Source organism: Pleurodeles waltl, chromosome 9 (genome assembly GCF_031143425.1).
Source record: "Pleurodeles waltl isolate 20211129_DDA chromosome 9, aPleWal1.hap1.20221129, whole genome shotgun sequence".
NCBI lineage: Eukaryota > Metazoa > Chordata > Amphibia > Caudata > Salamandridae > Pleurodeles > Pleurodeles waltl.
In genome coordinates this window covers 1,089,681,286-1,089,694,766 of record NC_090448.1, presented here as the reverse complement: position 1 = coordinate 1,089,694,766, position 13,481 = coordinate 1,089,681,286, and the positions used below count along the sequence as shown (strand labels likewise).

Below are 13,481 nucleotides of genomic sequence, written 5' to 3'. Positions count from 1 at the left end.
TCCTCCTGAGAGAAGCTCCAGCACCTCAGATTTTGTACCGCACGTCGTGCTAGGGAGTATCCTCAGAGTTCTGCTCTTTCTTCATACCTTTGGATTGCCTTGAAGCCAATTTTCTCTACTAAACCTTGTTTTGACTGATTGGCGTTAACACCTACAACATGTCTGACAAGGAGAAGAAGGGTTTATTTAGAAATTGTAAAACTTGTGGTAAGAAAAGACTACATTCTAAAGACCCTCATCAGGATTGCATATACTGCCTCTGTCCAGACCACTCAGCCAAGGACTGTAAGGTTTGTCGTACATTTTCCTCTAAGACTCTTAAGGATAGAGAAGGCAGATTATTAATTTGGCTGCAGAAGCTTAAGTACAGAGATAATCCAGTCTCTGATTTGGATAGTGTTGACTCTTCAACATCCAAAAAGTCATCAAAAAGGGCGAGATCAGACACAAGATCTCCTTCACAGCAACCAAGAAAAGCCCACAAAAAGACTACCACAGGGTCTTACAAGGGCCGCAGACCATCTACTTCACCTCATAAATCTTCCAGGAAAGGGGAGAGAGGTCATGCCAGCAGTTCTGAGAGGCATAAGAAATTCTCCTCTGTACCACCATCTTTGCTGTTCAAAAGGCCTTCATCTACTTTGGCAGCTAAAAATGTGCCGTCGACGACAAACTCAGCGTTGACGAGACCGTCGGTGAGTGTTTTCTCACCGTCGACGACGACTTTCACTGTTTCACCGTCGATGACAATTATGACGACATCATCGTCGACGAGCGCCCCACCGTTGACGAGAGCAGCGTCGACAACGTCATCGTCGACGAAGATCTACACTTCCTCATCATCGACGATGGTAACAATGGTGTCTGCTTTACCATCGTCGATGACCTCTCCGACGGTAGACTCCTTGGTGAGGCTGTCAATCATCAAGATCTCCATGCATTCGTCGTGGCGTCTCCTCTAACGACGAAGATCATATCCGTGCCCTCGAAGACACCGTTGACGAAGGAAAAAACAATCTAGAAAATAAGAAAAACGTACTCCAAAGCACACCTCACCTAATAAGGTGACACCCCTCATACCGGTTCACTTGTTAGAGGGGGATGAAGAGTCAGATGACGAGGGTCCATTTGGACCAGCACATAGCCCCTCTCAATTAAACGTCAAATATCAGTACGAAGACGAATTCGAGGAAACGTATGACCCTCAGACCTATGGAGGAGACCAACAATATCAGGAAGGAGCATACATTCCAACCTCTTTGCTCTCTGACCTCCGGGCGATGTTGGCTGATTATAGCAGGCGTTTTCCTCCTCAAGGGGAGCAACCTCCGCCATCCCCAGTCTCAGGGGTGACTACTCCACGTCAGAGACTGACCTCATTACCATTGACAATATGACCTTACCTCAGGACACTGATATGTCAGAAGGAGATCAGGAAGAAGGAGAACTCCTTGACACTCATTCCGAGTGGGATGAATACATTATACCTGTTCCTCCTTCTCCGTCACAGTCAAAAGTAGAATTCCCGCCAGATGACATCAGGGGATTTCATAATCTCCTGGAGAGAGCAGCTAAACAGTTCACCTTGCCAATGCTGTCCAAGCAAACAGATTGCTTCCTATATGATTTTAAAGAGCCGTTCCAGAAATCTGTGCGCTGTATTCCAATGGTCAGCTACTTATGGGAAGAAGGGCTGAAAGTGATGCATAACCCTGCTACTGTCACAGCAGTACTACCACGGCTAGATAAAAAGTACAAGGCACCAGACAATGCCCCAGCATGTCTAATTGGTCACCCTCATCCAGACTCGGTGGTGGCCCAGGAGCACAGAGAAAGTCCAAGAATCTGTCTTCTCCTATTTCTACACCTCCAGACAGAGAATGTAGACGGCTGGATAATATTGGAAAAAGGTTCTCCTCGATGGCTAGCTTAGTTATAAGAGCTGCTAACTCACTAGCGGTGTTAGCTAGGTATGACAGACAGCTATGGGCAGACATCGCCCCGCATATTGACCAGTTGCCAAAGGATGGAAGATCAGAGGCAAGGAAGACATTACAGGAAGGTCAGCGCACCTCAGCTGAGCTCATAGACTGTGCGATGGAAATAGCCACATCTGCATTTCGCCAGCTCGCAGGTGCGGCTGTACTTAGGAGGCAAGGCTGGCTAAAGGCTAGATCATTCAGGCCTGAGGTACAGAATAAGATTTTAGATCTACCTTTTGATGGCCAAGCATTATTTGGTAAACATGTTGATGAGGCCTTACAATCTATCAAATCCGACACGGATACTGCAAGATCGCTAGGGACTCTCCAGTTTCGGAAGCCATCCTTTCGGGCTAAAGGACATGGACTGCCCTCATATAGAGGAGGCTATCAGCAATATAGATATTCAACCTATCCTTCTTCCTCCCAGCAGTTTCGTCAATACTACCCACAAAGGCAACCACCACAAGCAGCTTATGGTAGATCTGGCACTAGGGGACGCTCAACTCGCCGTGCTAAAGACTCGGCTCGTAGAGCCTGATACATCCAAGGCGCCGGCTACATCCAACCCTCCTCCACTGGTTCTAGGCGGAAAGATAGCCCTGTTTCTCAAGCAATGGCAAGTCATCACATCAGACAAGTGGGTCCTCCAATTAGTGAAACAGGGCCACACTCTGGAATTTATCCAAATACCTCCCTCCAATCCTCCTCGCAACATTCCATCAAGGTATCCAGAACAACTCAAGAGGGAGATCAGCAAGATGCTCCTCAAAGGAGCTATAGAGAAAGTACCTCTGTTACAGCGAGGAAGGGGGTTTTATTCCAGGTTCTTCCTCATTCGCAAGAAGTGGAAAAACTGGAGGCCGATCCTCGATAACATAAACATAACCCCAGCAATGGTCAAAGCTCTGACATGGTGGTCTCAAGAGCATCATTTGTCTGTGGGCCTTTCCTTCCTACATCGTCCAGCTCCGTGGACTATCACGACCGACGCCTCTCTGGACGGCTGGGGAGCTGTTTTGCAAGATCTTCAAATAAGTGGCAAGTGGCCACTAGAGTTGAGGGCAATGCACATCAACCTGCTGGAGCTCAGAGCAGTTTATCTCGCTCTGCGGGCTTTTCTTCAGAAGATAGCGGGGTCAGATGTAGTCATAAGGACAGCCAACACCACTACGTTGCATTACCTCAACAAACAAGGAGGCACGAGGTCTCTCACCCTTTCCAAGGAAGCCCAAAAGATGGGCCTCGCAGCAAGGCATCAGACTCACAGCGGTGCATCTGCCAGGGATAGAAAACAAGATAGCGGACTCACTCAACAGACAAAGATCGAGCTGCCACAAATGGGAGCTAGACCAGTCCGCAGAGGACTACATCTTTTCCCTGTGGGGAATGCCCAAAATCAACCTGTTTGCCAGCAAATGGAACGCCAAATGCCAGTACTTCGCAAGGTGGCATCCCCAAAATGGATCTTGGGGGAATGTGTTTTCCATAGCTTGGTCAGGCATCTTTGCTTACGTCTTTCCTCCAATTCCACTGATCCCAAGAGTTCTCACGAAAATGAAGACAGAGCCGTGCATCCTGATACTGATTGCTCCGTACTGGCCTCGCCAACACTGGTTCACAGAGCTTCTTCTTCTATCAATGAAGCCTCACATTCTGCTCAAACCATCTCTACACTTGCTGACGATGAATAAAGGGCAAATATCGCATCCGGATGCGATTGTCAGCATGGCTCCTGAACACAGGGAGTTCGCACATCTGAATATCCCACAGGAATGTAGGGACATTTAATTCAGAGCTAGAGGAGATAGCACTAATAAGGCTTATTCTTGCAAGTGGCGAAGGTTTTGTTTCTGGTGCCACCAGCGACAAATAGATCCACTGTCCTCACCACCAGAACAATTATTGCCTTACTTATTACATTTAGCGCAATCAGGCCTGGCGCACTCATCCATAAAGGTGCATCTTGCGGCAATAGCGGCATATAGACGTTCAGACTCTTCACCTTCACTGTATTCTTCTAGATTAATCAAACGGTTTTTAAAAGGATTTTTCAGCGTTTTTCCTCCATTCAGCCCTCCTCCCCACTCGTGGAACCTGAATATTGTTCTAGCCCAGTTAATGAAGCATCCATTTGAACCAATCCATCATGCTTCGATCAAATACCTTTCTTGGAAAGTTGCTTTACGGGTGGCTCTCACATCAGCCAGACGGATTAGTGAGATTCAGGCCCTCTCCATACAGGAGACGTTTTTGCAGATCACACAAGACAAACTACTACTTCGCACAAACCCGCATTTCATACCGAAGGTCATTTGGATTTTCACATGAACGAGCCCTTCGTTTTTAAAACGTTTTTTCTACATCCATCTACTCCTGCGGAAAGAGCGTTACACGCCTTAGACATTAAGAGATGTGTCAAATTCTACCTGGATAGGACTAAGTCCTTCCGCCGCTCCAATCAATTGTTCGTAGCTTACAGTGCGCCCAGACGAGGTCAACCGCTCTCCAGAGTATAGTCAGATGGATATCCTCAGCCATTCGTTTCTGCCATCAAGCAGCGGGCAAACCACTGCATTCATCAGTCCGTGCTCACTGTACAAGGGCAGTTTCTTCCTCAGCAGCACTATTTGCGGGGGTTCCTCTACAAGACATCTGTAGAGCAGTGACATGGAAAAGCTGCCATACATTTACACGACCTTACTGCCTGGAAGCACTATCGCAAGGAGAGGTAGCAGTGGGTCAAGCAGTCCTCAGGCACCTCTTCAGGTGAAGGTGAGCCATCTCTTTCATCCCTCCATCCTAGATAAGGTATGCACATTGTTTGTATCCTGTTACTGTTCATTACGGATCCTATGCTTTTAAAAATAAAAATAAATAAAAAAGAGAAAAGAAGAATAAAGGGGCAGAAGTAAAGATGAGGTGAACAGACGATATGTTGTTTACAGTATGGCGTTATATATAGATATATATATATATATATATATATATATATATATATATATATATATATATATATACGTATGTATTATGTATGCAAGCGTTTTTGTGACGTACATAGCTGCAATATTCCATTGTGTATAAGTACTGCTCGTTACTCTGATTCAAGCATGTGAATCTATGAAAGTTCCAATACTGCAGTAAGAAATTAGTTACTTACCTGTAACTGTAGTTCTCCAGTATTGGAATCTTTCATAGATTCACATGCGACCCACCCGCCTCCCCGGAGAAGCTCACTTTCACCTCTCTCTCTCTCTCTCTTCCTGTTCCTATCCTTGATCAACTTGTCTGATTGGTGGATGCTCAAGTTTGGTCCTTTTCTTAAAATGAGTGTGATAGACTATTAACTTAACGAGGCCTAAGGCCCTTGTGTTGATATGTTTCATCATTACTTGTGTAATTGTATCAGAGGCTCCCATCTCAACGTCGGGGAATGATTCAAGCATGTGAATCTATGAAAGATTCCAATACTGGAGAACTACAGCTACAGGTAAGTAACTAATTTTCTTCACAGTTGCTGTGAACAAAGAATTTGGAATGTTGGCGTTCCTGGCTTTTACCGGCCAGTAAAAGCCCAGAGCACTCCATTGTTTTCAATGGAGCTGCCAACATTCCAATGTTCTAATACTGGATAACTAGTTACAGGTAAGTAACTTGTTTTCTTCCTAATGTCAAGGCCACTGTACTGCGGTAATAACCTTCAATTTGACCTGTAGCAATAAATGTGTGAATTTGAGATAGCATGCTTTATGAGGGCTATATTTATGTTTAATAATGCGTTTTCTTAAATGTACATATATACATGTACATATATAAGTTCCCCTAAAAGAACCCACAATAAAAGTGTAGTTATGGTTGTGAATTAAAACCAAGATCACACTGAAAATCACAGTTTAATGGATAGGAGCACAATCAATAACTCCCACAAAAGCCATGAAAACCAATAAGTCGCTCACTAAATGATGTTTGGTGTGCAAGTTGTGCTTTGCACAGCTGTTGTGCAAGTTATGAATTGTGATTCCAACCCAAACAAGTGAATTTATTTAACTAATAACACACAACAGGCTTTGCACCAATCTATGATTTTGTCAAGTGCCATTGTGTACTAACGATTACGTGAAAGAATGTTGACATTATGCTTGTGTTTTTCTCGTAAAAAATTAAACGTTGCTATAGAGATTTTTCTTTCTGTTTTTCACAATGCAACCTATATAATCTGGAGAATGTACTTTCTTTCTCCCCGTCTCTTTCGCGGATGTGAGTTTAAAAGGCGCAATCCTGGTACACCGTGAAACGTTGAACCACGTCTGGCAGGTTGGCATTCCTTAACCTAATTCGTAGGTGTTGGAAAATAGACATTGGAATCCCTGCATAAAAAGCTGTGTGTTTGTTTAAATGCTTCTTTCACAAATATAGGGTGTTTTGGCCGCCGGTGTTACAAGTGGGACGAGGTCAACACCAGGATGGGTGGTCAAGGCTATTGCAAGTTCTCACCATTCAAAACACGTTGCAGGAGTCCTATCAACAGCGACAGCGAAGGTTATGGGCATTTAAATAACATGATAGCACCCTGAGAGACTGTACATCAATAAACATCTACAAGGTGACGGTCGGGCGCCTTTAGCAAATGGTTGCATAACGCTGCTGATCAGCCAGGATTCTGCAACCTTTGCCACCTGGTCCGCTACCTCCCTTCTGTATTGTAGACTTAAATGTACGTACACAGGGCATCCAAAGGTTTAAGTTACTCTTCTTTCTCACTCGCTTCAGGTTTGAGTCTTTGCAGGAGCCTCTGGCACAGAGAGGAGAGTTGTTGCAGGCCAAGGTGGACGAGTTTCAGTTCTATCACTACTACGACTTGGAAATCAAATGGATTAGCGAACGAATGCCGATTGCCAATTCCACAAATCTAGGCAAATCTCTCGACTCTGCGCAAAGTCTGTTCCAGAAGCACAAGGTACTTGTCTTTTTCTGTCTCTTTTTAGATGGTGTTAGGCTCTGGGCTCGAGCCTCTAGGTATTACTGGACAACTAGAAAATAATTTAAATATTGTACAAATACTATACTAAACAGTGCATTTATACCTAGCAAAATGATGACGTAAAACAATGGGAACAGATAAAATAAAGGACATTTTGAAACCAGAGTTGGTTTGGGGAAAAACAGATAGCAAATCCCGGAGAAAGGAGAATTATTATTCACAGCAAGCATTTCAGTGGTAAGTGCCTGAGAGAGCAACATAAGACACGTGTTTCAATATTTAGGTATGTGTCATTTAGCAGGATGTCCTGTCATGAGGCATGTATAGAATTTCACCAGTGAGAAAAGTGTGACTCATTATAATGTAAGTGGCTGGAGCAGGGAGATGCCAGTGCAGGCCAGAATGGCCCATGACAAAAGGCTGACCGGGGTGGTGTTTAACAGCCTGCAGTAAGCTGTTACGATGGCTCATGCTCCAGAAATAAATATGTGACATTCAGCCACAGGGTTGAATCCCTGTGGAATGACACAATAGCCGCTCTTCCTAAGGTCGATGAAAGGAACATCACCTCGACTAGGTGAGTCTAGTTCTGTGCACTTAGTGAACCCCTAGATACATAAAATTTAGTATGTGTACAGTATAAAAGTAGATTCATTATCATTAATATTATTAGTAGTGGTTTCTGGGCAGTTGGAAGAGTAGGACTAATAGCAAGACTATTTTGAAAGTTACTACAAAGGTAAGCTTGAGAATCACCAAACTTTTGAATAATGAAGCTTACTACACAAATCACACTGCTGAGGGGATAAGACATTCCTGCCAATTGAGTTTTATTTTGGATTGTGTCAGTCAGTAGGAGTCAGAGGTGACTGAATGCTGCTGATCAGTCAGGGTGTGGATTTGTGTAGCCTGTCACACAATGCTTTGGGAATTGTGCTCATTCATAACAATAATCTTTTTAAAAAATCGTAAAAATAATAACATTGATCTTTAATTAGGATCAAACAGAGATCTTAAGGGGTTGCAAGTAAGTTGTAAGTAAATAATCCAGAACTTACTATTTATACTATTCTTTGTGGTATGTGAAGGCTACATTTATAATGGCAAAGTGCAACTTCATGCATCACCATGCAAAGTAAAAACCATAACTGACAAAGGCAATGCATGGACGAAAACCTAAAGTATAGCAAATTGAGAGCACTTTTTCTCGTGTATATAAGTGGCTGAAAACAAAACAGGGTACCAGCAAAATGAAGATGACTGCATTCACGGGATATGTGCCCGGTGGACAGGGCCGTCCAGGCCTACTGTCCCAAGTGTAAAATGCAAAGTTGTGCCTTCTCCCACATACACTATACAGTATTCACTTTCAATAAGAAATGTATATTGAGATGAGAACCATACCTAATCATGACTCAACATAATACACTTCCTCAGTAATATCCATGGTTTAGTAATTTTAATATTAATATTAAATACATATAAAAATAATAGTTTTCCATGAATGGCCCGTGTTACTAAAAGGGTAAATGTTTCCACTTTTAAACAGGTGCGCTGGGCACAAACTCAGAAAATGCGTGATATTGTGATACAGCCGTGAACATGTGCTGCAGCGGGGGCAGTGTGTTCAAGTGACAAATGAAGAAGCTGTTTAAATGCTGCTTCGTATTTTACATTGCAGATGGTAGACCGCCTGCACTTCGAAAAGGGATTACAGATCCCCTTGCAGGCTGTTGTAGTGAGTGACTACACCCACCTCAATGGTGATATCTGGGAGGTCCATAGTACACTTCCTTCATGCCTCGAGAGGGGTGCCTACAGTGTGTACACCGACAGGTGCACTTTCTGTACACCTTCGCTGGGTATATTTGCTTCTGCACCCATTTCAGTAATATGGCCAGTCAAACTGATTACTTCATTTGCCTGGGACCACACCCTCTCACAATAACGTTATTGCTACACGTGCATCAGTGCTATCAGGATCACAGAAACGTCTGCATAAGCATCTGCAACCCCTTCTGTAATACCAACTTGCCCCGGGGTGCACAAAGCACTTTTTGTAATACTGCCCTAGGTGCACATAACATGGCACCCACACAGCAGGCTTTCAGCTAAGAGTGCACCGCAGCACAGTGGTTGTTCTGTAGGCTTCCAGATTCCAGCCAGGCCGATAGGGATCTCTTAATATGGCAGCCCTTTGCATTGAAGCAAAAGCCATAGCTTCCCAATGAGACTGGCTGGTTGGGTGACAGTTTGTCCGCTAACCTCTAAATGAGCATTTCTCTTTCAGGGGATCCTCATCAATAGTCATAAACATTGAATATTCCCGCCCTTGTGCAGGGACCCCGGAGCATATATAAAATACACACATATAAAGTATGAAATATGCACGAAAAATATATATATAGCATTTTTAGTAGACACATCTTTCATACTAAACTCATATATACATGTGTAAAACAGCAATGCAGGCTATAATCATAAACAGGCTAAAATGCTTTATTTCTATGAAGTTTTTTGTTTTTGTTTTTTTTTAATCATTATAAAATTACAATAGAGAATAAATATCTACCCAAGCCCCCAAAACTGGGATTAGGGAAATAAGCAGTAGTAATCATTAGAGAAAAAAAGAAAAAACTACATTGAAAAACAATGGAGCATTCTTAGCCAATAGGCTGCATGCAGGTCAACACAGGAGAACCATAAAAACTTTGGCACTGTGCCTTTAAGACCCTGAGCACCTCCAGTATCCCAACATGCCTCAGGGGTGAAGGAGAGGTGACAGTTGGTTCACAGTTAGGTCAGTATTTTTTTACGGTGACAATCTGTGTAACCGATTCGAAAGATAGTCTGTCCTGCACTTCTAGGAGACGTGCTTCCGGGGAGGAGGCCTTCATACCACCAACAGTACAGGGAATCATCGACCGCTTCCTATACCAGACAAGGAGGTAAACGAAGACAGGGTTCGCAATCCAGAGATCAACCCAGAAAACAATGATCTTCTACAGGCCCCAGCTATGCCCCCCCAATGCCCACGACATCAACAAATAGGAGCAAATATTTCCAACTTTATCCAAGAGTGGAAGAAAATAACATCAGACAGATGGGTGCTGGATATAGTGACAAGAGGTCATATCCTGGAATTCACACAAAAGCCACTGCTTCATCCACCAACATCAGGCAGATCATCCTACATCCCGACCCAACTTCGCTACAATTGCATGCTTGGCTCCTGAGTACAGAGAGTTTCACGATATGAACATTGATCAAGAATGTAGACTTATATTATCTAAGGTACGAGCAGAGAGCACGAACAAGACATACAAACTCAAGTGGAAGAGATTCTGTGTTTGGTGCTCTCAGAACAATTTTCACCCATTTCAAATTAACCCTGAGCAAATTCTTTCTTACCTGCTCTTTCTCTCCAAAGCTGGTCTTTCCCATGCATCAGTCAAGATTCACCTAGCAGCTATAGCCTGTTACAGGCGTTCGGCTGACAGGCCATCTATCGGCTCATCCAGAGTCATCAAGCAGTTTATGAAAGGGCTTTTCCGCGCTTTTCCTCCGGTGCGATTACCTCCGCCAGAGTGGCATCTTAATATTGTCCTTTCCCAGCTCATGAAAGCTCCTTTGAGCCCATTCATAGGGCGGAGCTCAAGTACATCACTTGGAAAGTGTCAACCTTGCTCGCTCTCACCTCTACCAGGAGAGTCAGTGATATACAGGCGTTCACTACTAAAGAACCCTTTTTAGTTTTCTCTGAAGACTTCGTTATGCTCCGAACCAATCCCAAAAACATCCCCAAGGTTCCATCTTCGTTCCACCTCGATGAACCCGTTATTCTACGAACCTTTTTTCCAAACCCTACTACGATCGCAGAGAAAACTCTACACTCTTTGGACATCAAACGGTGCCTAAAATTTTATCTTCAAAGTACTAAACACATCAGAAAATCAGACCAACTCCTAGTATCTTATTCTCTTGGACGACAGGGAACAGGAGTAACCAAGGCCACTATAGCCCGATGGATTTCTTCGACAATCCAGTTTTGTCACACCAAGGCAGGAAGACCGTTGACTAGGCGCCCGAGAGCCCACTCCACAAGAGCAGTCTCCACATCGGCTGCTTTGTTTCAAGGTATTGCCCTTGATAAAATATGCCAGGCTGCGACATGGAAAACTACGCACTCCTTTACGCAGCACTATTGTTTGGAGTCATCACAAAGAACCGACTCTCTAGTAGGACAAGTTGTTCTACGCCATCTCTTTCATTAAGGTGAGACCTTTCCTTAGTTATAGACAAATGGTTTGAAATGCAAATAACCATGTTTTTTTCCATTATGCTTCCATATGAATATGTGATGTGTATGTATGTATTTATATATACATGTACATATATATATGGATATGTATGTGTATATATATATATATATATATATATATATATATATATATATATATATATATATATGTATATATATATATTTTTATATCGGCATTTACAGCATAAAATTCCGTATATGTGTACATGTAATTAAAAGTATCTATGTTCCTTTGAAGCTCACGATGAGAAATGTATGAGTTAACTATTTATATTGGAGATAGAGGGTCTTCATGCTTGCACCCTCCATCCGCGTTGGATATAATGTTATCAACCATACTGCTGTCTATTCAGATTCAAGCATGTGAATTTATGAAAGATCCAATACTGGATAAGAAAACAAGTTACTTACCTGTAACTACAGTTATCCAGTATTGGTATCTTTCATAAATTCACATGCGACCAACCCTCCTCCCCTTTGATGCTCGCACTTCCTCTCAGGTTATAAATTTTCACTCTCGTGCTGGAAAATCTGAGGAAGGGAGCTTCTCTGGAGAAGGTTCTAGAGGGTGCTTGTGTCTGATTGGACAGCAGGCAGGTTTGGGTCCTTTCACAAAAGGACATGGATAGGCTATGTGAGCAATTGCTGGCTCCATTATAGCCTATGGCAAAAAAAAATGTATTTGTTAATTATTGCTATTTATGTACCTTGGGACTCCCACTTCGACGACGGGGATGATTCAAGCATGTGAATTTATGAAAGATACCAATACTGGATAACTGTAGTTACAGGTAAGTAACTTGTTTTCTTCTCCAGTATTGGAGTATCTTTCATAGATTCACATGCTTGAATTATTCCCCGTCGTCGAAGTGGGAGTCCCACGGTACATAGAAAGCAGTAAAAAAGAAATTGTCTTTTTTCTCTTTTTTTTTTTTTTGTAGGCAATGGCAAAAATACATCCACTTTCCTAGCTTATTAGCTTCATTAGGAAAGGCCCAAAGTTCAGCCAATCAGGCGAGACCACCCCTTTAGAACCCTCAGCACAGAGGCTCAGTCTCTCAGATTTTCTACCGCACGTCGTGTGTAAGGGAGTCTCCCTGAGCTCTGCTCAGTTTACTTTCTCTTCAGGAGATATTATTCAGCTTTTTCATTCCTAGCTTGCCTGTAGTTCTTTCTCTATCATGTCTGCAGCTACAAAAGGTTTATTTAGACCTTGTGGTACCTGTGGGAAATTAAGGCTTCATTGTGAAGACCCTCACAAGGACTGTATCTACTGTCTCCATCCTGAACATAAAGTGAAGGATTGCAAGATCTGCAGAACATTTCCCAGTAAGACTCTCAGAGACAGAGAAGCCAGGCTCCTGCTATGGCTACAAAAGCGGAAGTCCAGAGAGTCTTTGTCTGAGGAGGAGGACAGTGATGCTTCAGTGGCCTCAAGAAAAAGGAAGAGGTCTGTGGAGAGCTCCTCCCCCAAAACCAGTAAGTCAGCCATGAAGCTGCATGCGTTCAAGGAGAGAGCTGAGGAACATCCCTCAACTTCCAGGGAACATGGTGGTAAGGTTCGTTCTGAGCCATCTACTCCAGCTACCACATCAAAGAAGTTCAAGAAATCTTCAAGTTCCCTACCTCCATCGACATCCAAGATTTCCACACACGGCACCGTCGACGGCCGCATCGTCGAAGACAGGCTTTGCTTCATCGACGACTACAGCGACGGCCACATTTACAGCTCCGTTGTCGCCAATGATTATGACTTATTCGCCGTTGTCAGCTTCTACCATAACGTCAGTGAGTTTAAAGTACGGTCCCTCACCTGCTCAGACTATCAAGATTTCAAAGAGACCGTCGACAGGGAAGAAGGTGAGGTCTCTATCGTTGACGCACACACCATCGACATGAACGAGTAAGCTGCAAAGCTCATCGTCGATGATTCCACTGACGGCTGCATCGACGATGGCACGAAGATCTACCTTGCCCTCGACGACATCTCTGATGATGCCAGCTCCGTCAATGACAGCTCCGTCGACGCCCGCACCGTCGACGCCAACACCATCGACGCCCGCACCGTCGACGACAACACCGTCGACGACAACACCATCGACGACCACACCGTCGACGACAGCCCCGTCGATGGCTCAAATTTCTGAGTCTTCAAACAAACAATATGGAGGATCTCCTTTCTTGCCTCTAAGGATTT

The 13,481-nt window shown here is 43.7% G+C and overlaps 1 protein-coding gene across 1 annotated transcript in view; it reads left to right on the top strand.

Moving 5' to 3' along the window:
• Positions 1–13,481, top strand: part of SPTBN5 (spectrin beta, non-erythrocytic 5) — a 1,780,873-nt gene that overhangs the window by 629,075 nt on the left and 1,138,317 nt on the right. The window contains exon 26 of the mRNA XM_069208774.1: positions 6,753–6,939. Within this exon, the coding sequence (XP_069064875.1) occupies positions 6,753–6,939 (187 nt within the window). The remainder of the gene's footprint in view (positions 1–6,752; positions 6,940–13,481) is intronic.